This window comes from Clupea harengus, chromosome 5 (genome assembly GCF_900700415.2).
Source record: "Clupea harengus chromosome 5, Ch_v2.0.2, whole genome shotgun sequence".
In the NCBI taxonomy this organism is placed as follows: domain Eukaryota; kingdom Metazoa; phylum Chordata; class Actinopteri; order Clupeiformes; family Clupeidae; genus Clupea; species Clupea harengus.
Genome location: NC_045156.1, coordinates 3,882,501 through 3,907,821, shown reverse-complemented (window position 1 = coordinate 3,907,821; position 25,321 = coordinate 3,882,501). Strand labels below are relative to the sequence as shown.

Here is a 25,321-nt window from a genome sequence, read left to right as displayed (position 1 = left end):
TCGTCATTTTATGGGTTGAAAATGGCACAAAACGCCACCTACTGTTTAAAATCATCTTGAACCTTGCAAGGCTGATGCTGACGTAGTCAACCTTTTGGGAGTGATCTACGTCATGAAATGAAGGCCCACCTCCCCCAGCCCCTGTCTCATATGCTGATCATTCATTTCATGTGCTGAGCGAGGCTAACCATTCAAGGGAGCCACCCCTCAGCCCCTTGCCACTTGTTAGCATTTTTCTAAATTATGCAGTGGGTGGAGTTAGGCTCAGAACACTTTAACTGCAGTTTGTCTGTATATATGTATACATATGCACGCTTTAAGGCTAAGGCAGTTTGTCTGTATATATGTATACATATGCACGCTTTAAGGCTAAGGCAGCTTCTGCCTGAAGCAACGACAGGTGGTCTTTTCAACACTGTTGTCACCACGTAAGCCCATATTTGAGTAAACAGTCCTTATCATTTTGCAATAGGATTTCATCTTAATACCCATATGCACAACAGTTTGCACTTGATCATTCGTAATCCACATAATAATACTTGATAATGCTGAATGTCTCCGTCTGCAGCCCAGATAAAGCATATGTACTCTTATTGTTTATTTTTCAGAACATATGTCCTCTACAGCCTCACAGCAGCAGGCCAGGTCAGCTGAGGAGGAGGAGGAGGAGGAGGACGAGGACGAGGAGGAGGAACAAGGCGAGAAGTTTGAGTTTGAGGATAGCGATGAAGAAGACCAGGGGAGCTCTGTAGTATTGGCTCCAGGGAGTAACGCACCTCCTAGCACAATGAAAGGAGACGCAGGCACTCTCAAGGACAACGTAGCTGGTGCAGCAGTGGTGGAACCTCACCAGCCAGAGGCCGAGACTGACAAATGTTCAGCAGTGAAGTCAATCCAGGAAATAACCGCAGCAGCCTCTATGGCCCAGGAGAGCACCAGTTCTCAGGGTGAAACCTGCACCCCTCAAACAGGTGAGATAAACCTCTTCACATGTAACACCTGCTATCATATCCCACAGCTGCACCATATGCCTCAGGAGTTCCTGCTGCTGAACTGGTAGAGCAGGCCACTAACAACACTGAAATCATGCAAAAAAAAAAACATACTGATGTAGCATAATCACTTGGTCACTTTGAATAAAAAAGCCTCTGGTAAATGAATCAATGTAAATGCAAATACATTCTGCTTGTAGCCATTAACAAGGGGTATTGTACTACAGTAACTGTCATTTGACCAGTGTTTGCGTCACATACAGCTCACTCATTAAACTGTTTATGCTCTGTGCTCAGTAAGCAGAGCCTCTCCCGCCTCGGGCTGTGATCTCACGGCTGATAATCACTGCTCCGGTGAAAAAAAGAAAACAAACCCTCTGACTGTCCCTCGACAGCCAGCCCCTTGACATGTACTACTTAAACTGCAACAAAGCCCGTTTCCTCCTCTGCGAGGAACTGCGCGCTAATCAGCATGTACTGTAGCAGTTTGCGCTCTTGTTCCATTCAGTCCCACCCCACCTCCAGTACAGTAGGCAGAGCGGCTCTAATCCCCAGCGCTGCTCTTGCTAGTGAGAGGTGATTAGCGGGATGATTAAGGGGCTTTGTAAGCAGGGCCCGTGAGGAGTAATCGTTCAGCACCGCGTTGGGGCGCAGGCTGGCGCCACTCACAGGCTCGCTGCATCATTGAATGGCCCAGGGAATGAATGGGGGGTAGGGGGGTGTGAGGTGCTGTTACGTAACAGCGTGCATAAACGGCTGGGGCCACGATGATCCCCTCGACTCAGGGAGCTTTTTTTTTTTGTGTCGTGTTATTATTATTCAGCACTTGCAGAATGTCTCAGAAGGTTCCTTTTTGTTGCTGTGTGTTGTACATTTCAAAGCAAGTCCCGCCTGCGATTTTCACAGCGCTCCAAGTGCTGGCTGCACCTATGGTGTGGTGGCGGATTGCATTTTGATTGTGTGGTTGTCTGGGTTGTTTGTTTGTTTGTTTTCTTTGTTGCTTTGTTGTTGTTTTTTTTTTATTGGGCCTCAAGGCGGATCACAAGGCTGCTGTTCGAAAGCTGCCCTGTATGTGTTTGGAATCAAGATTAGCCAAAGTGCAGGAAAACTAAGTGCTACAGCATAAGTGATGATATATCTTACAATAAGTGCAGTGATAGAGAGTAGGGAGTTATATATGTAAATAGTTTAAATACACATACAGAGAATAGAAAGTGTAAGGTTGTATGTGCAGTATGAACAGCATATACACAGTTGGTACAGTACAGTAGCATTATTTGAACAGTGTAGGTGGTTCAGTCTGTGCAAAATAAGAATAGTCTAGATACTGTGTTCATTAAAATACTGTAAACAGTGCAATGATGCTATTTGAGTGGAGGTGTGGAGTCCAGCAGGGTCACAGCCTCAGGGAAGGAGCTCTTCCTGAGCCTGCCGGTGTGGAAGCGGAGGCTCCTGTCACGCCTGCCAGATGGGAGGAGGGTGATAACTCCATGGTTAGCGAGGGAGGCATCCTAAATGATGTTTCTCTCCCTTCCCAGGTATTGTTTGTCAATGATGGGTAACTGGGTGCCGCTGATCCGCTGGGTTATTTCCGCCACCCGCTGGAATGCTTTACGGTGGTTGTCATAGTGCACTGAGATGCAGTTTGTGTGGATGCTCTCAATGACACAGCAGTAGAAGACCACCAATATCCTGGTAACAGAAGGCACTGTAAAAAGCAAAAGTGCTGTTGCGCCTTTCTGACCAGGATGGAGGAGTTTAGGGACCAGGTGAGATCATTGCAGATGTGGATGCCAAGGAACTTGAATCTTGACACCCCTCGTTGCTCCAACTCCATTGATGTAGATGTGGGTGTGTGCGTGGCTCCTAGCCCGCCTGGAGTCCACAATGATCTCCTTGATCTTCTGGGTGTTAAGCACCAGGTTGTTGTCAGCACACCATGCAGCCAGGTGCTGAACCTCATCCCTGTAGGGCCGCCTCATCGTCACCTCTGCTCAGACCTACCACTGTGGTGTCATATGCAAGCTTGATTATGGGGTGTTGTTGGGGCCATAAACAGGAACGCATTCATGGATGAAAAAAAGTTTGGCTGTTACGGGCCAGATTGTTGTGCCAGGTGCTGAACCTCATCCCTGTAGGGCCGCCTCATTGTCACCTCTGCTCAGACCTACCACTGTGGTGTCATCTGCGGGGCTTGATTATGGGCTGTTGGGGCCATAAACAGGAATGCAGTCATTGGTGAACAGGGAGTACAGAAGATGGCTCAGCACGCAGCCCTGTGTCACCCCGGTGTTCAGGGTGAGAGTGGAGGAGGAGAGCCTGTCTAACCTAACAGACTGGGGTCTGTTGGTCAGAAGGTCCGGAGTCCAGTTGCAGAGGGATGTGCTGATACCAAGCTGGCTAAGCTTGAAGATCAGCTCGGAGTGGATCACAGGTGTTAAATGCTGACCAAGTCAAAGAACAGCATTCTGACGCATACCTGTATGTAAGGCTAATCATATTCTCTCTATAACTCTTTCCACAGATGTGATTGCTGTAGAGAGACAAACACGGTAAGTTATGCCAGATACTTCCCACAAATCTTTCTCACTACCTGGCTTTGGCTTTGAAAATGAAATTTCTTGGGTTTCACAGGCTAAGTCCTGGATTAGCATCTCAAAGAAAAGCTTTCTGTGTGCGCTGCCCCCTTTCTTCATCACCACACTTTCCCATCCTACAAACACCTGACATGATGGGAATTATGTATTCCTATCATGCCGCCAGCACCTTGATCCTCAGTGTGTGAATCAAGAGGTCAGCGGTATTTAGCTGAGGCTGATGCCAAATTTCACTCAAACAGATTGACAATGCAGGAAAAATCTGAGGAATCTCAACGACAACTGTGCTGAACAGATGTCCTCACTGGTGATAGTCTTTACCATGTGAGGTACTGATGAGGCCAGCTGTGTTGCCACCTGCAATTTGTGAAAACATAAACCTTAGTTTTTAGCTAGAAATACACACACTCACACACACACACACACACACACACACACACACACACACACACACACACACACACACACACACACACACACACACAGCTATCAGGTGAAAGTGCAATTTGTGGTGTGAAACTGTGACCTAGTTCTGTGGGGAGGTGTGATGGGAAACGTGTGCCCCTAGGAGAGACCGGTGGCCCTCCGGTGTTCCTGTGGGCTTTCCCCTCGCAGACCAGAGGAGAGGAGAACCCGTGTTGCCTCTTCCACCTCTCTCTCCGATCCTCCTCACCTCTCCCTTTCTCTCTCTCTCTCACTCTCTCATTCTCTCTCTCTCTCCCTCCCGCTCCCCGCCTCAACATCTATCTCTCACTTATACACATTTCTGCTGAGTTCACATTTCCACCCAGAGCCTGTCGATACATTGCGGTTGCTGGGTAGAGTGCTACTATCAATAGTCTTTTCCACCGATTACATATGTTGGTGTCAGCAGACAAGGACTATTTTAGAGGCCCTTCGGAAGTGAGGTTCCTCTCTGTGAAGGCCACAGAGCATCCTGCCCCCTTTTTTTGCTCAGGTAGGGGTTTGGTGGAAAGGACTGAGGTCAGCGTCGTTCTCCTGTCTATTTTAGCGTTTAACCCTGCAGGCAGCGAGTGGCTGTTGGCACATAGACTAAGCAGAAGATACATACTAGCCAATCTCTAGGTAATATAATTATTAACACTCCTGGTTATGGTCTGGTGACATAGTCAGGTGACAGTCAGGTCATTTCTCCATTTGTATTTGCCACAGCTGACAGACGATTTTAGAGGAAGCCTGTAACGATCAACCTCCCTGTCCACAAGACTCAGCAGTGAGAGGGTTAACCAGAAATCATAACTGCCATTTAGCCCCACCCACTCCAGAAGTTGGCACATCCCCTATGTGCTGCTCGGCCCACCAATCCAATTGGAAGCATCAGCAGAGAGGCTGGTTGTCACTGGAGACTGGAGAAGAAAAAAAAAAAACAGAGAAAGAGGCTGTATGGGGGGAGCTGAGAGGCAGGTGCAGCTGACAGTGACGGAGCCGTAGTGCAGCGTGTGTGTGTGTGTGTGTGTGTGTGTGTGTGTGTGTGTGCAGTGAGTGTGTGGGTGTTTGTGTGTGCAGAGAATAGTGGGTACAGGGAGGTGCAGAAGGATTAACACAAACGGATCTGGGAATCCCTTCCCACGGCGTGTCGGCAAAATGTTGCACAGTCGCCCCACCGGTGGGAGACACAGGTAAACAAAAGCATCCCTGCTCATCCTGCTTCATCTCGAGGGCATTAGTGTGTGTGTATGTGTGTGTTTGAATGGGTGTGTTCGTGGAGGGGAAGGAGTCTGTATTGATCCAAGGTGTGTGAGTGTGGGGGGATCACACAAACACATACACACACATACACACATTGAGTGTTGTTGGGTGTGTTTTGTAGCAGTCAGGTGTGCAGTGCTTCTGGCAGTCTCATTTGCATTCTGGATCAACACCACCTGCTTGTCTCCCGCTGGGCTGCTGGGAACTCTTGGGATTCAGTAAACCGATGGGATAAAAAAATTAAAATAAATAAATAAATAAATAAATAAAAAGGCTCCATGCTGCTCCACACTGCTATCTCTACACAGCTGTCTCTAGCCTGCAGTATGTCAGGTCTAGTTAAAGTTAATGTTCTCTCATCAAAATTAAGAAAAAAAAATATTCTTTGTTACTGATGGTTCTGTGTTTTAATTTAAACACAGTTTTATTTAAAGACATATTCATGTGTAAGTCCCCTGACTCTTCACTAATCCGTAGGACATCTCTCTTTGGCATGGGAAATGCTCTCCAGTCCTAATTATTCAAGGAGATAACTGTTATCAGTCTCAGCGTGGAGAGGCTCCAGTGATGAGCTCAACTGCCTCCAGCTGGAACATAGCTGTAGTTCACCAGAGATCGTATCAAGTAGTAGGATTTCCAAAAAAGAAGATGAGCGTAAGTTATGTTGAAGTGCAGTCATTCTGAGTGAAGTCTAAGTTAGAATATCGCAATCTCTCAGCTCTCTTCACACAGCAAGAAAGCATGTTCCACTACTTTTTTTCCCTCGATGCTCTCACACATCATTAGCCGACCCACACCAGGGCGTGCATGTCCAGATGCAGTTTGACCTGAACACAAACCCCCCCAAATGCAGGCTGATTTATCCTGACGGAGTGAGGCTGGAACTGGTGGTAGGGGGTTGGCTGACGGCCGTATGCATCGCTCTTTTCCTTGCTTGTGGCTTGATGAGTGGACAGGCTGAGGTCGGAGTCAACGTGCTTCACGAAGCATCAGTGTGTGTACATTTAGAAGGGTGTGGGAGAGTAGTTGCAGTCTGTGGTCGGGGGTTGAAACGGGCCACTCATCAGATGTAAGACTTCATGAAACCCACACAAAAAGGCAGAGGAGGAAATAGAAAAAAAACAAAACAGAGAGGCACAGTGTACAAGTGTACAAGTCATGCATATTTCTGTGCTAATTTACTCAGTCAGGGAGTAGCTGCATTCTGGAGACGGAAGGAAAAAGAACAAGGGAGGGAGGGAAGAAGAAGGGCTTGATAGTGGAAGTCAGCAGAAATGTTCCTCCTCTCCTCCTTTCCCTCTCTCCCTCTTTGTCTGTCACAAGGCCCTTTTAATGGCCTGAGAAACTCCCCCAGGAGCTGTAATAACGCGGCATCTATTTTTGGGTAATGTTCCAGAGACCCGTCTCACACGGGCCCCAGTGCTGCAGGGCTCTCGGTGGGAGAGGAGCTCCACGTTACCACTGGTGAAGAGGCTGGATCCTCACAGACGCTGCCTGGAGTGGGGGGCCTCGTCCGGGACACCACTGCGCAGGGGAGGCACACAGAGCAAGAGGCAGCTGAAGGTATGGACTGAGGAAACTTCTATTGCATGCACTCATACGGTAAACTACTTTATGAAAGGAGCGGGAAAAGTCAAGAGAGAGAGTGGACAGTATCGAAGACATTGTCGTGTGAAGGTTATTAGGCTAAAACAAAAGCTACAAACTAATGACTGCTTCTTTCATGCTGTCTTTCATGTGTTCTAATGTGTTTACGACTGGATCATTCAACTTAAAACATACTATAGAATGAAACCATGTAGGGCATAGGAACATCATTTGAAATGTGAAATAGGATATCACACTCATAATTTACATCTGTGGAATGTGGAATGTTTTCCTGTGTGTCTCGCAATGCCAGTTGTGTGCCAGTTTAAACTGGTTGTCTGGGTGTGATTGATCATGTGTCCAGATCATCATGTGTCCACTGAAAGTCAGTAGAAAAGTTGAAAAACGATCATTTTTTGATTTCAAGACCATAGTTACTGCTTATAACCTCATTAAACGGGTGTGCAGTGCTCCTCCTAGAGATCTGGGTTTCCTAATAACGGTATCACTTAGCGTTTTACGAAAACTTGAAAGGCATACTTTACTAAAGTTGTTTACTTGTCTACACGTGCTACCCAAACCGTCACTTGAGAGTTCCCCAAAGATAAACCTGCCTTTGTATAGTTTAAAAGGCTGAATCCCTGTTTCTGGCATCGATTATTGCAATTCATGTAGGTTTGAGTGTGCGTGAGATGAGTATGATGGGCACGACTCAGGCTGGAGTGCAGGCGATATTGGAAAAAAACTGTAAGTGGGCTTTAAGACCTGCAGTGTAAACCAAAGCCAAAGAGAATCAATGTTTGGCTATCCAGACAGTGATGATGTATGTATGTATGTGGAGCACAACACATGGCGGGTTTTTGCAGTCAGTTTCCCTCTTGATCCTACTTTGGCTACAGAAACTGGAATTCTCCAGAGGAACTAAACAAACTTTGCCCTTGTGATTAGCTAAACCAGACAAGCTCAGCCTGCAGTCCATGAAATGGATGGAATCTTCTGCAAGGTCAAACGTGAGGCTGAATTAATAGGGGAGTTTATTGATTGTGTCTCGAGAGTGCAATCGACACATTTTTTTACAAAGCCTCCCCCAGCGTCCACGCAGCCCCCCCCCCCCCCCCCCCCTCCCCAGTCTGCAATCTCTGAGAGCAAATGTTGTAGCATTATACATAATACAAAAAGCTTTTATAAGCTTGTATTCTCTTTCTCTCTCTCTCTCCTTCTTACACACACACACACGCACGCACACACGCACGCACACACGCGCGTGCACACACACACACACACACACACACACACACACACACACACACACACAAACACACACACACACATGCACACATTTACACAACCTCTCAAAAATGTGTGATTAGATTCTCCCTTCAACATGACACAGATTGAATAAATTGCTGGATGGCGATCAATAGCAGGCGGCCGCTGTCATTGCAGGAAATTGCCCCTTGGCATTTGTCTAGTCAGCAGGTGTGGTGGTTTCGGAACAAGGCCCAGCAAATCTTAGGCCGATTGAAGCCTTCACCCTGCTCTGTGTACTCTGGCGAGATATGAAGTGAAGTCGAGTCAACTTTATTTGTATAGCACATTTAAAAACAACAGGAGTTGGACCAAAGTGCTTTCCAGATGAAGTAGACAGACTGATAATACATTTTGACTAACAAATAAATAAAACAAACAAAAAACAAAGGAACAGCTAAAACAAATATAAGGAATAAAGGTGGAAAGAGTTCAAGACAAAATGGGTAAAAGATAGATCAAATAAAAAATAGATAGATAAATACAACCATGAAGTGTAGACCAATTGAAAGCATGGATAGAGTAAAACACAATTAAAGACCAACAAGTAAGAATAAGGAGTAGACTGAACCAGTAACCATAGAGCAACCTCAGAATGGAACTAAGAGCATAAATAAAAACACAACCTCAGACTGGACTAAGAGCATAAATAAAAACACAACCTCAGACTGGACTAAGAGCACAAATAAAAACACAACCTCAGACTGAACTAAGAGCACAAATAAAAACACAACCTCAGACCGGACCAAAAATGCGCTAAAAAGAGCAGAACCCCAATTCAAATCCAGGGAACGCCAGTGTGTAGAAGTACATGTTTGGTCTAGTATTCCATCATTTAGGATCAACAATTATAAAAGCTCAATCATTAGACCAAGATAAACCAATACAAGTTAATTGGAGGATCCATTCACATCAAATCCTAAAATCAATCCTAAAGTTCACCGGGAGCCAATGGAGTGTTGGTAAAACAGGAGTGATATAATCTAACCCTTGGTAAAAGTATATCTGCTGCATTTTGGACGACTCAAGTAACACCGCTCAAGTAACACTTTGATCCATAGTATCGAAGGCAGCAGTCAGATCTAAGTGGACTAAAACTGAGCAGCCCTTTGAGCCAATTGTGAGCAGCAGATCGTTTGTAACTTTCAGGAGCGCAGACTCAGTGCTGTGCATTGCACAAAACCCAGATTCTCAGTCACTCAGCAACTTTGCAATCAAATCACGATCCAGATTAGACTTTTTTTATCTCTCCCTGTTCTCTTCTCAGTCTGTCTCCCATTCCTTGTTCATCACTAGTGACACCCATTTGTAGCCCTTTGAGTCACTTGCCCCTTGACTCTCAACCTCATACTCAGTCAATCTTCCAAATACCCAAAGGACATGTGACTAACAGACGGGTCATGTGCTGATGACTGTGTCCATTCTCCCTGCGAGCTCATCTTGCTGTTTGTACAGTCGCGGCTCAGGTCTGCCGTGAGTGACGTCTCAGACACACACACACACACACACACACACACACACACACACACACACACACACACACACACACACACACACACACACCTCTCAAGCTGCCTCTCAGAGACCGCTGGGAATGTTATGAAGGAGGTGTGTTTGAGTGACAGCCCATTTCGTTGCTTTATGAATCTAATGAATCTGTACCATCTGCTAGTCTTCAGTGTTGGTGGTTGGATACTGATCCTGATAGGCACCTTCATACCCTGGCATACATGCATGGAAACTCTCAGGTTTAACTAGATCAGTTCACATGCACAGGACATTCCTTTTTGCCATGTGTTCACTCATCAGGACGGCTAAGATGTGTTTGGCTAAGAGAGTGGCACAAAAGGGCGTAGCCTGCCTTTTACGCTGCTGATTGTCGTGATAATGTGAATAATAAGCTCCCACAGCTCACTCGGTCAATGGCGGGCAATTTCAACTATTTCCTTTTATAAGTGGACATGAGAGTTTATGTGGTTAACCCATGGAGTCGCTGCAGGTCACCCACTTGATGTCTGAAAAGACTTGTATTTGCCTTGGCTGGGTAATCAATTTGTTCACCGCACACACACACACACACACACACACACCCACACCCACACACACACACACCCACACACACACACACACACACACACACACACACACACACACACACACACACACACACAGTGTGCAGCCCCACTCATGAAATGATGAAATGCGAAAACAGTGATTCCCAAGGTTTGACGCCACGGAGAAATCGTTCGCTAGACAAATCACATTTCAAAGTGAAATCAATAAAGCTCACCACGCCACATTAGGCAGACACGTGTCGACTGCATTTAATGACAATCACCCCCCCCCCCCACACACACACACACAGACGCACACACACTCCCGTGGGCTTTCACAGACGTGTGAGGGCTGTGGATGGGAGTGGAGTGGAGTAGAAACAGACAGGTCTTTGCTAACAAAGCAAAGGACATGGATTGGAATAAGACGCAGAGGTCAAAGGTCAAAGGTCAACCTCAGCTTGCCAGAGGCACTCTGCGCACTTCCTCCAAGTGAACCAATGAGAGATCCTTAACCAGCTCAAGTCCCACACTGACATTCTACATTTATTTGGGGTCATGAATTCTCTGAGCCTGACTGAGTCTCTCTCTCTCTCTCTCTCTCTCTCTCTCTCTCTCTTTCTCCGACAGGTGAGGCTGGTTTGGAGGGAGATGAGGTCATCTATGACGACGTGCCCTGTGAACAGACTCTCTCCGAGGAGGAAGGTCAGTGAGAACAGACCTCTCTCATGAGTCACTATCTGTTCACACGAGTGCATGGTGTGGATGACTGAACTGTTTGTGTGCCTGACTGCTTTGAACGTGAATGGTTGCTCTTGTTCAGGGAGACTGAACTGTTAAGGATACTGTCCGCAAATGAAGGCCAAACATGTGAATGTATGCATGCTGTGGGTTTGTGTGTGGATGTACACTAGCATCATGTGTTATGTGTAGTCTGCTGTGTGTATCTTTGGGTCGGCGAAATGTGGTGAAATATGTGTTTTGTGGTGTGTGTGTGTCTGTGTGTGTGTGTGTGTGTCTGGGTGTCTGTGTGTGTTCATGTGTTTGTGTGTGTGTCAGGTGATATGATTTATGAGGACGTCCAAAGGGAGGGGAGCCTGCAGGGACCAAACGGCTGGAGCTCCAGTGAGTTTGAGAGCTACGACGAGCAGTCGGACCCCGAGAGCAGGGCACCCGCCCGCAGCAAGGTACCATTCTCTCTCTCCCTCCCTCTGTCTCTCCTCTCTCACTCTTACTGTCTGTATGTGTGTGAGTGAGTGTGTGTGTGTGTGTGTGTGTGTGTGTGTGTGTGTGTGTGTGTGTGTGTGAGTGAGAGTGTGTGAGTGTGTGAGTGTGTGTGTGTGTGTGTGTGTGTGTGTGTGTGTGTGTGTGTGTGTGTGTGTGTGTGTGTCTGTGTGTGTGTGTGTGTGTGTGTGTGCTTTTGTGTTTGCAATGCCCATTATGTCTGCAATATTTCTTTCCCGGCATCAAATAAGGATCACCACTTAGATTTCAAAAGAAGCTCCGCTTTGAAAAGATGTCATGCATACTTCTCCTGTGATATGACTTAATGATACATTCACACAATGATAGGATTGCTCTGCTTTGCCAGCTGGAGCAGAATATATAAAGAAGAGACAAACTGAGAGACCCTGGTGTTTTAAAACCGTGCAGAATCCTCCCAGCCTGTTCACCCCCCTCTCCACCACTGGGTGGCAGTGTGTCTCTGCCGTAGCTCGGTCTCCTCCCGTGAAAAGGTCCTCCGCGTTGGCTGAACCTTCGCTCTTCTCGCATAATGGCATCATAATGAAAGCTGCAGATGCCATTTGGATGTACTTCGCACTGACCCCTTATAACCCCCCACCCCCTACCCCCACAAGGTCAGAGGGGGGCAGGAAAATGCCTGTTCTCATCTCACTCTTGATGTGTAACCATTTCCCCAAGTCCGCCTCCACCCTAAAACAAATGCCACCCCCTTGTTTGGACTGCCCCCCCCCCCCCCCCCCCATATCCTCCTTTCTAAGTGGAGTATACAGGTTAGGCCATTAAAAGTATAATTCAATTAGATCCTGCAGTCTAATCCCGGCTAATGCCTACACCAGTTTGATGTGTGTCGAGTGTAAATGAACACTCTCAATTACAAGTTGTGCCTGTTAGCATTGCAGCGCCCTCCCGCAGAGCAGCGGTTGGAGTGACACCGTAGAACGGATGGTGCACAATCACAAAGTTCTAATTAGCGGCACAGAGCCCGAGAGTGTTCAGATCAATGCTTCCCCCTCAAATGGTTTGGTATGAAAATGATCGAGCTTGTGTTGCATGTGCATGTTTCTGTGTGAATGTGTGTGTGTGTGTAAGATGTAGGTCTGTGTGAGGGAAGAGACACATCATACATTGATTTTTGCAGAATTAGCACCATAGAGGGGAATGCGGACTATGAGAAAGAGAGAGAGAATGAGAGCGACATAGAGAGATAGAGATAGATAGAGAGAGAAGACGGAAGACTTTCTCCCTCCTGTGTTTTCACATGCTAGTTGAGCGCCTAACCAAAGCTCTGCTCTCAGCTTCACTTCCTGCACTGCATAATGCTGTGATTTTCCTCCTTAGCTTTCTGCCTGTTTTTTATTCACTGGTGCCTTACTGCTGTGTCTCTACTTCCTCTCCCTCTCCCCTTTTTCCTCTCCCCTTTACCCTCTCCCTCCCTCCATCCCTCCCTCTCGTCCTTCCTTCTCCTCTGCTTATCTCTCCTCCTCACCGTCTCCTCCCTCGGCCCCCGCGCTTCTCCTCCGTGGCTTTGCTCTGACCTTCCTCGCTTCCCTGGGCCTCCTCTTCCTCACTCTCCTCGACTACCTTCCCATGCCTGTGCACGTGTGGTTGCCGCGGTGACACCTGTAGCTTACCCCTGACGTGCGTCGGCTGCGGGAGCGCTGCGCCAGGACCAGGAGGGAGCTAGCCTCCAGGCTGGGGGGGAAACACAACTATGACACGAAGGTATCCCTCCATCCCTTCATCTATCCACCTCTCCACCCCTTCATCCCTCCATCCCTTCATTCCCCATCCGTTCATCCCTCCATCCTTCATCCTTCCATCGCTCCACCTATCCACCCCTCCATCCCTCCACCTATCCACCCCTCTATCTCTCCACCTCTCCATCCCTTCATCTCTCCACCTCTCCACCCCTTCATCTCTCCATCCCTTCATTCCTCCATCCGTTCATCCCTCCATCCTTACACCCCTCCATCCCTCCACCTATCCACCCCTCCATTCCTCCACCTATCCACCCCTCCATTCCTCCACCTATCCACCCCTCCATCTCTCCACCCCTTCATCTCTCCACTTCTCCATCCGTTCATCCCTCTAACTCTCAATCCTTCCACCTCTCCATCCCTCCACTCCTCCTTGTCTCCATTCCTCCACCTCTCCAACCCTCCTCCCCTTCATCTCTCCATCTCTACACCCCTCCACCACTCCACCCCTTCATCTCCCCACCCATCCAACCCTCCATCTCTCCATCCACAGTCCATCTGAGAGTCCTAGATAGAAGCTGATGCCAGGCTAGATCCATTTCCTGATCTGGAGCAGCTCCATCCTTGAGCCACGGCCCAATCTGGGGGTGCATTCTCCAAAAGCAACAACCATGATAACAGACAGACAGACAGACAGACAGACAGAGAGAGAGAGAGAGAGAGAGAGAGAGAGAGAGAGAGAGAGAGAGAGAGAGAGAGAGAGAGAGAGAGAGAGAGAGAGAGAGGGAGGGAGGGAGGGAGAGAGAGAGCGAGAGGAAGTGGGCAAGAGAGAGAGAGTAATAAATAATAATCGCTTTAGCATTTAGCAATGGTCATTGCACCATGACACTTTTGGGAAAAGGCCCAAAAGGTTTAGAGGAAGGAGTGGGTCTCTGTGGGACTTATTAGGTCAGGCTGCTTGGGACTGTGTCACCCCTGTGTAAGTAAGAGGTGTGTGAGAAAACTCCAGAAAGCCATGCCTCATCAACCTGCCATGTCTTTTTGTTGTCTGCTGGGGTTTGTGTTGGAAGGACACACAATTTGTTCTTAGTATATCATCAAGACTTTGTGTTCTTATGCAATTTTGGAAAGGGCAGTGTGTGCATTCTTGGGTTGTCATGTAGCTACAGTATGTATCTGCTTAAAATCCAGTCCTTTTATTTTCTGCACACAAAGTGGAGGGTCATTGAAGTAGCTTCATGAAAGGTGGCAAACTATCTCTTCTCTTCTCTTCTCTTCTCTTCTCTTATTTCCTCTCTTCTCTTCTTCCATATTCTCTTGTCTCCTCTCCTCTCCTCTCCTCTCCTCTTCTCTTCTCTCCTCTTCTCTTCTCTTCTCTTCCACCAACTCCCCCATCTTCTGAGTGCTAGTATCCCACTCACTTGCATATGCTCTTGAGAATGAGCTAAAGTTCCTCTCCCCTCCCCCTGAACAGCTCTTTTAGGTTGTGAGGCCTCATGAATAAATGAAGTAAACAGCCTGATGTTTACTGCCACCAATACTTCCTGCCAAATGCTCCCAATTCATGAGATGCTTGCTTTCTAGAAGCTGGTGCAGATTTAAAAAAAAAAAAAAAGTGTTTAAAATAGCCTCCCCACAGCCACTTCCTCTTAAAAGAGTCTGCTTTTTTTTGAGGCTCTGAGAAGACACTGTCTGTGAAGGTCTCCCACTGCTCTGTCTCTCAGCTCCATACTGACCAAACACAGGCTGTCAGGAGGATGAGTGTCGAAGCGTTGTTTTTAGCCTTGCTTGACCTTTCCCCACTAGGGACTCTCGCAGAGGGACCTGTTCTCTCTCAGTGGGTCATCTGCCCTTTCTGAAGAAACACAACCTGTAGGGATGGAGCAGGGCATTTGTTCTCATGCTGTTCTCTCTCTCTCTCTTCTCTCTGGCTCTTGACCTCTCTCTCTCCTCTCTCCAACTCTCTCTGTCTGTCTCTCTCCGTCTATCTTCTCTCCAACTCTCTCTCTCTATGTCTCTCTCTCTCTCTCTCCTCTTTCCAACACTCTCTCTCTCCTCTATCTGGCTCTTGCCCCCTCTCTCTCTTGTCTTGCCATCTTTCTCTCACTCTCTCTACTCTTTCCAACTCTCTCTCTCTCTCTTTCTCTCTCTTCAATCTCTGGCTCTTGCCCCCTCTCTCTCTCCTCTTTCCAACACTCTCTCTCTCGCTCTCCTCTATCTGGCTCTTGCCCCCTCTCTCTCTCCTCTCTCCAACTCTCTCTCACTCTCTCAATCTCCCCTCTCCAACCCTCTCTCTCTCTGTCTCTCTCCATCTCTCTCTGCTCCACAGGTGCAGCAGCTGATGAGAGCAGCACGGAGCGGGACCAAAGATGGTCTGGAGAAGACCAAAATAGCCGTCATGAGGAGAGTCTCCTTCCTGCACCGGAAGGACCGCTCGGGTGAGTGTGGGGGCCGTTACAAGTCTCCAGTATTGGGGAGGGGAGGTGGGTGCGGGGGGTGGATGTTCTTGTGCCTGTAAATGAGACAAAAGGCCGGGGGGGGACGGACCAGTGCCACCACTCACTTCTGTGATGTTCTTCTTTTTTTTTTTAAATGGGAGACACTTCCCACAGCCCCTTTAATATCCCTCTGCTTGAAGAGCAAAGGACTTCAAGGCAAAGAAAATAAAGCCATCCCGATGATGTAAGATATAGGAAATGAAGCGGGGGGTAGGGGGGATTGGTGTGGAGGAGGAAGAGGAGGGGGGGCGTGGGAGCTGGGATCAAGTCAAGCTGGCGTGCTCCGATTATCGGCGGCCATTGTGGCTGACGCGGGCTTTTGATGTGCGGGAGAGACGGGCGGAAAATTCCCCATGACTGTCTCCTGTTCCCACAATGCCGTTCAGCACAAAGGGGACAGGATTAGCCTCTGCTAATGGAGATGCCCGGCCTCTGGGGCTGGGACACAGATAACCAAAGGAGAATGGAAACTTCTCCAACAATCTGGCAGAGGTTAAAAGGCCAAACAAAAACTCTTACTTTTAGGGTGTTTATTTATTATTCTTTGCCATCTTCCCCAGACTTTTTAATTGAAGCAACTATGGTCCACAAATATACATTTTTTTCCTGACTGGCTGCTTTGTGATCTGGCGGAGGAAGTTTGAATGTTTCTCAACGTGTGTCTATATTGGTGTGTGTGCCAGACTTTTCCTGCTTTTGATTTATCAGGCCATGTGAGCCTTCTTTTTTGTAGGGTGGGATATGTTCTGATTGTGTTTGTTCAGTTCTGTTGTACTGTAGATAGGAGATAAAATATAGTGTTTCATTCCATTTCTTTGTGTGCGGGCGTGTGTCCGCATGCGCCTGTGTGTGTGTGTGTTTGTGTGTGTGTGTGTGTGTGTGCGTGTGTGTGTGTCTGTCTGTGTGTGTCTGTGTGTGCGTGCTTCTGCAGAGGATGCTGAAGATGATGCGGGATACTTGGATGTAACCGTGTCAGAGGCGAAGCATCCTCCTCCACAACTGGGGCCCATGCCAGATGGACTTACCAGCCACCAGGTCAGTGTGTGTGTGTGTGTCTGTCTGTCGGTGTGTGTGTGTGTGTGTGTGTGTGTGTGTGTGTGTGTGTGTGTGTGTGTGTGTGTGTGTGTGTGTGTGTGTGTGTGTGTGTGTGTGTGTGTGTGTGTGTGTGTGTGTGTGTGTGTGTGTGTGTGTGTGTGTGTGTGTGTGTGTGTGTGTGTGTGTGTGTGTGTGTGTGCGTGCGTGCGTGCGAGTGTGTGCGTGTGTGTGAGTGAAAATAGACAGTGTTTATTCAGAGGGAAAGTAATAGGGAAAAGGCAGATCACTGAGGAGGGGGGCAGGAGAATAGAGAGAGAGAAAAAAGAGTGACAGCGAGAGATAGAGGGAGAGGAAGGTTTGACATTTGCCTCACATTGTCAGTGCAGTGTAACAGTCAGAGCGAGCAAGTTTGTTCGTTCTCTTCATACATAATTTAATACACATAGACACATTCATAAACACACAAACGCACACACACACACACACACACACACGCACACACACACACACACACACACACACACACACACACACTCTCAGTTTCTCTTTCTCTTTCTCTCTCTCATAAACACACACACACACACACACACACACACACACACACACACACACACACACAGACACACAGACACACAGACACACACACACAAAATATGAGAAACTAGACTAGCCAACATTTGCTACTCTACACACCCACCCTGCCTCCACCCCACAACCCCCCCCCCCCCCCACCACTCACTAAACTCCCCCTGTCCGCTCTCAGCCATCCAGACAATTGGACAGAATGGATCAGTGTGTCCTTAATTACCCAGGCTCCCCCTCTGCACCCCCCCCCCCCCCCCCCCCCCCCCCCCCCCGGCGCTACCCTGTCTCCGCCAGCCCCTCTAATTGCCTGCTTTTCTTCTCGGCCCAGATCGTCCGCCGCCACATCCTCGGCTCAATCGTCCAGAGCGAGAGAAGCTACCTGGAGTCCCTGAAGAGAATCCTTCAGGTGAGTCTGATCGCCGCTTCACCCTCTCTCTCTCCTCCTCTCCTCCTCGCCTCCTTGCCTTCTCCCCCCGTCCTGACTCCCGGAGAGAGAGGCCGGCCAGACGCAGCGCTGTCAGCCTGGCAGAATCCTGGCCTCCTGGGGAGTCTTAGCGAGACCCGAATGAAGCGTGGCGCCATAGAGGGAATAGCATCCCAGCGGGGTCCCATGGAAACCAGATTAAGTCTGGACGCGTCTCACTGCGCAGGGTGAATGGAGGAGCCTCGTTCATTAGTCCACTCAGAGAAAAAAGACATCAGGCCAAATTTGTGTGATATTGTTTGCTGCTTTGGGTCTTTACTGGCTCTAATTTGCCCTTGCTTTATGATTCTGTTGGTGGGGGGGGGGGGGGGGGGGGTGTAGGGGTGCTCCAGGCAGCGTTAACACAAAATACACCATTAGATGTTGGTTGATGGTTGTCAGAACTCCCTTCTATTAAGTGGGTATATACCCTAAGGGACTAATCTAGAACAACTACAACTACAACTGTTACACTATTGGAGAAGCTCAGCTATTCTGTCTGAAGGTCACAGCCAAGGGTGAAGGGCATTTAATTAAACTGGGAAGAGTTGGTGTTGCTGGAGCCGGAGCTTCATGTTCATATCCTTTACATCGCACAGGTGACCTGACTCTCCCTCTCCGCTCTGAAGCAGTGCTTACCTTACATGGCAAATGCACAGATTTCCAGCACAGGAAGAATGTATTCTATAAATATCTTCCTTCTTTCTTGGGGCATCTGAAGATTTCATTTCATTTCTTATTCATAGCATCAGTCAGGAGACCCACGCGCCCGTGTGTGTGTGTGTGTGTGTGTGTGTGTGTGTGTGTGTGTCTGTGTGTCTGTGTGCGTGCGTGTGTGCGCAAGCAATGTGGAGCGAGTGAGCAAAAAAAAAAAATCAATGTCGGTTCATATACACGTATGCATTGCGCCACAGCACAGACTGGATTTCATCATGGCTATCTGGGGATAGATGTGTGATGAGTGTAGCAGTAACTCAGAGCGCCCGTGTCAGAGATGAATTCCGAGGATAGCTTGCTCTTGTTGAAACATTTCATGACTTTAGCTGGTGATACAGTGCCCTTATAAAAGAGATGAGGGACGAGCTCCTCTAAGAGCAGTCTCTCATCTCTGAATCAGTTCCGCGCTTTAAAGACCTCCTGACGTTTGATTTGTCTCTGCTCTTTTGAACGCAGTCAAATGTGTTCCGTCTTCTATCTTTTTATTATTTATGTAAGTGAAAGAGCGCTTGAAGTGCCATAAATCAAAATCCTGAAATCCTGAAATAAAACAATCTGAACACAAATGCTGTACAAACTCATTTGTCAGTCAAAAGGGAGGACTGCTCTTTAAGGCAATGCCGCCCCCTCTAAAGCCAACCCTGAATCTCTAACTGTAAGGCAACCTCTGAAACAAACAGTGAGCAATTTCAAAGGTTAAGCTGTTAATCCCCCTGACAGCACATAGCCACAGTGCAGATACATTATAACCTAATGTTGGCTTCACTTAATATTTAACGAAAGTCCCGACTCCACCTTTAAGACCTTCTCCCACTTCCACTGAACTCTCTCATCCCCCCTTTTCCTCTAGGAGTACCAACGCCCCCTGCTGGAGGCCGAGCCCCGCATCCTGAGCCCACGCAAGATCCGGCCCATCTTCTACCGGCTGCGCGAGATCACCCAGTGCCACTCCATGTTCCAGATCGCCCTGGCTTCCCGCGTGGCGGAGTGGGATACCTGCGAGATGATTGGTGACCTCTTCGTTGCCTCCGTGAGTGCCAGATAATCCCGTTAGAGACAATCATGTAATGGAGTGTGGATTTAATAGTGTGTGTGTGTGTGTGTGTGTGTGTGTGTGTGTGTGTGTGTGTGAGAGAAAGAGACAGAGAGCGAGAAAGAGAGAGCGAGAGATAATGTGTTTTTGTGTGTTCCTGTGAGAGATGTGTTTGTGTGTGCATGTGTGCTTGTTTGTGTGCATGTATGTATATATGAGTGTATTTGTGTATGAGCGTATGTTTGTGTCTCCATTGTCCACTGTCACCAATGTCTCCATGTTCATTTTGTCCAGGCGTTCCTAAGCGCTCATGTTTGTGTCAGTATGGGCCTTATTCTATCAGCGTCACAATAGCCTGCCGCGGCCATTTTGTTGACATAGAAAGACACACCTAGGGACACAAACGGTATATTCATACAGGGCTCTCAAGTGTCACGCATTGAGCGTGACAGTCACTCATTTCGGTCTTCAGTCACGCACTCCCGCCACACATCGTATTTCTCACGCTGAAAAAAAACTCTAGGCTATTTAATGTGCCGCAGCGCGCAAACATGACCTCAAGCACGTCTCCCCGAATACCCTGGAGTTCTGCCGTGAGGTGCCACTTATCAGCCAATCAAAAAAAAAAATGGGCTACACAATAGCCAATCAGAAAAACGTCTCTTTGTATCAGTTGTATCTGGGTAAGATTTAATCCAGCAACCAATGAAAATAAAGCATCCTGGAATTGCGCGTGAGCGATCTTCAGAAAGTTTTCGTTCACCTGAGGAAACCACTGGAGCTCCGAGCATCAGTCTTCTACAAAGAGTAAGTCGTCTCCTGTTTTAATGTTACAACAAATTCACAATGGTTTGACACAAGCAATGACAACTTGACTGCAGTTAGAGAATATTTCCCAGATAATTAGCGTCAGTTTTTAATGAGTGTTTGTAGCCAACAGTTTTAGGCTACAGCCTGCCTTTTCACTATAGCTTTGACTCCGAACTTCGTTAATAGACTATAATAAATTCGAGTAGGCCTATTAAAAATATATATAGCCTATAATTCGAACTAATATTAGGCAGCCCTTAATATTCAATGATGTTATGGGCATTATTTTTTGTAAATGTGTTTGCTTGAACATAATATTCAGATTCCGAGGCTTCACGCCTGGTGAAGTTGTGAATGCGAGCTCATTAGGCATACTAGCATGTTATAAATATCCTGGCCATGGATGCATTAATCATTGCATCTGTCTTTCAAAGATGTCAGGTAAAAAAAACGAATTATTATTAACAACAACAAAGGGGGCGCTGGTATGTGGGCATACGACAGGGGCGGGGCGGGTGGAATGGGGGCGTGGCCGGGGCGGTATGTCACTCTTGCCTGTCTTCAAAACTTGAGAGCCCTGTTCATATCAGCTATGTGGGTCTACAACCATACCAAGTTTCATGTGAATTGGTGAAGTCTAAGTAGATGATATTGTCCACCAAAAATGAGTGGGGAAAATAATGTTAGTAGAAGAAGGATGAAAACGTTGTCAAACACTGGCGCAGCGGCGATCATAATTATACCATACAGATCTAGAATTCACATTTATCTGCATATCTAACATTACTTATTGAAGCCATCGCGTACTAGTGACTCAAATCTGCTGTCAACACTGGGCTGACTAGCTACGTAGGGGGCGGGGGGTTTCTATGTCAACAAAATGGTGACGGCTTGGTTTGCGAATAAGGCCCATATGGGCTCACGTGAGCAAGTGGCCCTCACCGTCTGAATCCTCTGCGGTACCCATGAGACCCTGTACTTTTACCTCAGATGCGGAATCTATTACACCCCTGAGGGATTCCCCCGCGTGCCGCAAATGAAGCCGGTGCTCCCGGTGCGAGCGTTGCTCTGCCGCCAGCTCTTTAATGGACTAATGAATGAGTGTGGTGTGATGACCCTGAGTGCGGTGATCATCCATAAGACATGCTCATTATTTACCGGTTAAAGGAAAGCCCCAGTGCTCCACACAGCCTCTCTCCTGCCCTTCTGTGTGTGTGTGTGTGTGTGTGTGTGTGTGTGTGTGTGTGTGTGTGTGTGTGTGCGGGGTGACTCCATTGATCTCGACCACTGAGACCCGCCTGCAGCACGATGAACATGCCTATATGTTCACAAGATGAACATGCCTATATGTTCACAAGATAAACACACACACACCCACGTACACAAATACACACACACACACACACACACACACACACACACACACACACACACACACACACACACACACACACACACACAAACACCTTATGCTCACATACATTCACACACAACTCACAGCCTTAGGAACATATTCACTACCACACCCACACTCTTTCTTTCTTTCTCTCTCACACACACATGCACACTTTGGCCTACACGGTTTTTACCATTGATTCCCTCTATACATTAAATTAATGGTCATCCATGATGGATGTTTCTTTTCTGCATGTGTGCACAACAGTGTGTACATATAGATGTAGATATGTGGATGTGATCATGTGTTTCTGTGTGTGTGCGCGTGTAATGTTTGAATGTGTGTGAGGATCACACTGTATATATTTGAGTGTGTGTGTGTGTGGGAGTGTGTATGAGTGCATGACTTAGGGGTGGGCAGGCAGGCTTCAGTGCCTGCTTGTGAATGTGTGTGAGAACAACATAGAGAGCCTCATCGCATTAGAGTCTTAAAGTGTGTGCAAGAGCCAGAATGAGAATGCGTTAATGTGCTCGAGTTAGCGTGTGTATATGAGGGATAGCCAAACAAAACATAAGGACCGTGTGTGTGTGTGTGTGTGTGTGTGTGATTGTATGTACACATATTTGTCTGAGACGACTCAGAGTGGGTTTTTCTGAGTGTGTTTGTGTATGAGTGTGTGTGTGTGAGAAATGGGTAGATAGGACCAGAAGCCTTTGGGCTACTCGTTAATTTCCTCCCCGCCCACCCACCCGCTCGCGCTCCCTCCCCCCTCCCTCCCCCCTCCCTCAGCCCCACTGCTGGCGTCAGCAGCTTTGGTTGTGCTTAATCAAAGCTGAATGAATGGATGCGTGCCATACTCCCTGCTCTCAACAGGCCTCCCCATAATGGATTGTGGAGTGTTTTGGTCCCCCCCCCCAATGGTAAACAGATCAGACCTCCATAAGTACCTGACTGAAATTATCATCCCTTTCCCATTATTCTCAAGAGCGTGGCTCACCTGTGGATACCCGAAGGAGGAAAAGCAGTCAGGTTGAACCAGTAGGAATGAACCATGGCTTCATAGTATAAAGCAGCAGCGAGCTCCAGTGCATATCGGAATGCCAGCCTCTCTGAAAAGGCTTTACAGGGGATTTTCTGTCAGCTTTCTGGGGCTACTGTTTATCATTCCATCTCACAGCGGGTGAGATATTTGTAATGCAGTCTACTGCTAATGTCGTATCTCGCCGTGGTGTGTCATTTCTGCTGGAGAGAAGAGGTTTGTAAGCCCATTCTTCTCCGGGGTTATTTTGCTTGAGTAAAGGGAGGTTGAATGCGACTTTTTACCTGAAAAGTATTTGTTGTCAAGTTACTTTTTGTCTTGTCTCTACAAAAAATGGCGATGAACGTGGCATGAAAATAGAGAAGCTTTTCTTTGAGGACAAAGCGTCTCTTCCCCTCTTCCTGGTTTTTCCGTCGACTGTCTTCAAGCGTCACAAGAAAGCGTTCGCCCTCCCTCTAAACATGACCAATCTTGTTTCCCCAGTTCTCCAAGTCCATGGTGCTGGACGTGTACAGCGACTATGTGAACAACTTCACCAATGCCATGGCTCTCATCAAGAAGGCCTGCATGTCCAAACCTGCCTTTCTGGAGTTCCTTAAGGTGAGAGCCGTCCACATAAACACTTACATTAATATAATAATAAAAGAAGATATAATCTTGAGCCCTGGGGGCTTCTGTCTCAGCTCTTCAGTTCCATTCAATGAACGTTTGTTCATTTATTTTGGAGAAGCCTATTCGTAAAATGCTTTTGAGGATTTTTTCAGCTTTTAAGCAAATTTCGGCTCCAAAGTAGGATACTCCTTTGAACCATGAGACACTTTTCGCTGACAGTTAGGATCCTTGATTTTAAAAAGTTCCTATATTAAACTTCTCTAAGACTCTCCAAGACTATGTGATTGAACATCCCTCTGACAACATACATTTCTTTTAAATATCTTTTAAAGGACAACCCATTGTTTTATTTTAGGCTGCGGCCACCTCCAAAGATATGTGTTACAGTTTATTTTCACATGACTACATACTTAACTTCTCAACTGAACAGAGTACCGTAATTTCCAGACTATAAGCCGCTACTTTTTTCCCACGCTTTGAACCTTGCGGCTTAAACAACGACGCGGCTAATTTATGGATTATGATACCTGTGACTGTATACGGTGGCTTTGTGTTTACGGTGGCTTTGTGGAGCTAGGATGCTAGCATGGATGCTTAGCTCCACGCGATTTCTCAGTATCTCAATAACTTAACTAATGTCAAAATAACCACAGTCTACCGGCGTAGACAGAACACAACTCAAAACAGTTTACAACAATACAAATTCAGTCTTTTCAAGTTCTTTAGCTCATTGGTTTCAACTTAGCGTCTTTCTTCTATCTCACTGTCTTCAATCTAACGTTCTAGCTTCTGATTGACTCTTGCAACTGTGCTCTCTTAAAGCAACAGTGCACTTATTGTAACTGGCTGCACCTGTGGCTTATAGACATGTGCGGCTTATTTATGTTAAAAATAATTATATTTTAAAAATTCAGTGGGTGAGGCTTATATTCAGGTGCGCTCAATAGTCCGGAAATTACGGTACCATAAATAGAAGGTGTGTCCTCGATTTCACATTGTCTTTAGGTGTTATTATCAGGGTTTCATTTTTTTTTTGCTAAAGAGCACCAACTGCAGATGAAAACACAGAGAAAAAGAACATTTCTAAAACGAAAAATAGTGTTGGTCCTCTCCTGCAATGCCTCCACTGTCACCATGAAATTGCTGTAATTTGAGGTTATCTGCTTCATGTGTTCAGATAAAGGGGTGAAAACTGGTGGTTTTGCCCAGAGGAGAGCATTAACTCTGGACTGAGTGTGAGAAATTTGATCAAAACCAACGTTTGACATTTCTATTTAGTCTTTCGAAATCCTAAAACTTCATGCAGGATGTGTTAACAATTAAAAACTTAAACATAATGAATTTTGCATTTGACCCAAGTTTGTGTTTAATTACTACCACCTACTCATAAGAACACACGTTCTCTTTGTGTCTTCTCCCTTTATCACTTATATACACACACACACACACACACACACACATTGGGAATCGATACAGTAAAACTAACCCTCACCCACTCGCTCTCTCGTTTCCACATCGCTCAAAGATCTCCTCCTCCCTCAGGGTACAGCCTTTCTTTCTCTCTCTCCTCTCTCTCTCTCGCAGTCTCTCTCTGTTCATCTAATTGGACACACTTCCTCTCTGTGGTGATGCTGTCTTCCTTCCCCTATCTGAAGTGTGAATCTTTTTAATCTGTCTGCTCTCTCCCTCTCTCTCTCTCCCTCTCTCTCTCTCTCTCTCTCTCTCTCTCTCCCTCCCTCTCTCTCATCTCCTTCTTTCTCACTCTCTCTCCTGTAGAGGAAACAGGCCTCCAGCACCGACCGCATCACCCTGTATGGCCTGATGGTGAAGCCCATTCAGCGCTTCCCTCAGTTCATCCTCCTGCTGCAGGTCAGTCTCCAACAAACCCCTCAGCCAACACCACTGCAGTCCTCCAGTACTGCCCCTCCTGCCTGTCCTCCCAC

The 25,321-nt window shown here is 47.1% G+C and overlaps 1 protein-coding gene across 3 annotated transcripts in view; it reads left to right on the top strand.

The window, feature by feature from the left end:
* The window catches only part of arhgef10la (Rho guanine nucleotide exchange factor (GEF) 10-like a), a 112,273-nt gene that overhangs the window by 8,113 nt on the left and 78,839 nt on the right, over positions 1 to 25,321 (top strand). For 2 of the 3 annotated variants that reach the window (XM_031567345.2, XM_031567348.2), the window contains exons 2-13: positions 609 to 971; positions 3,517 to 3,544; positions 6,696 to 6,862; positions 10,879 to 10,953; positions 11,308 to 11,435; positions 13,120 to 13,215; positions 15,520 to 15,628; positions 16,620 to 16,723; positions 17,637 to 17,714; positions 19,339 to 19,518; positions 23,250 to 23,366; positions 25,155 to 25,247. In XM_031567345.2, the coding sequence (XP_031423205.1) occupies positions 614 to 971; positions 3,517 to 3,544; positions 6,696 to 6,862; positions 10,879 to 10,953; positions 11,308 to 11,435; positions 13,120 to 13,215; positions 15,520 to 15,628; positions 16,620 to 16,723; positions 17,637 to 17,714; positions 19,339 to 19,518; positions 23,250 to 23,366; positions 25,155 to 25,247 (1,533 nt within the window). In that variant the 5' untranslated portion in view covers positions 609 to 613. The remainder of the gene's footprint in view (positions 1 to 608; positions 972 to 3,516; positions 3,545 to 6,695; positions 6,863 to 10,878; positions 10,954 to 11,307; positions 11,436 to 13,119; positions 13,216 to 15,519; positions 15,629 to 16,619; positions 16,724 to 17,636; positions 17,715 to 19,338; positions 19,519 to 23,249; positions 23,367 to 25,154; positions 25,248 to 25,321) is intronic. The other variant, XM_031567347.2, reaches the window with a different exon arrangement.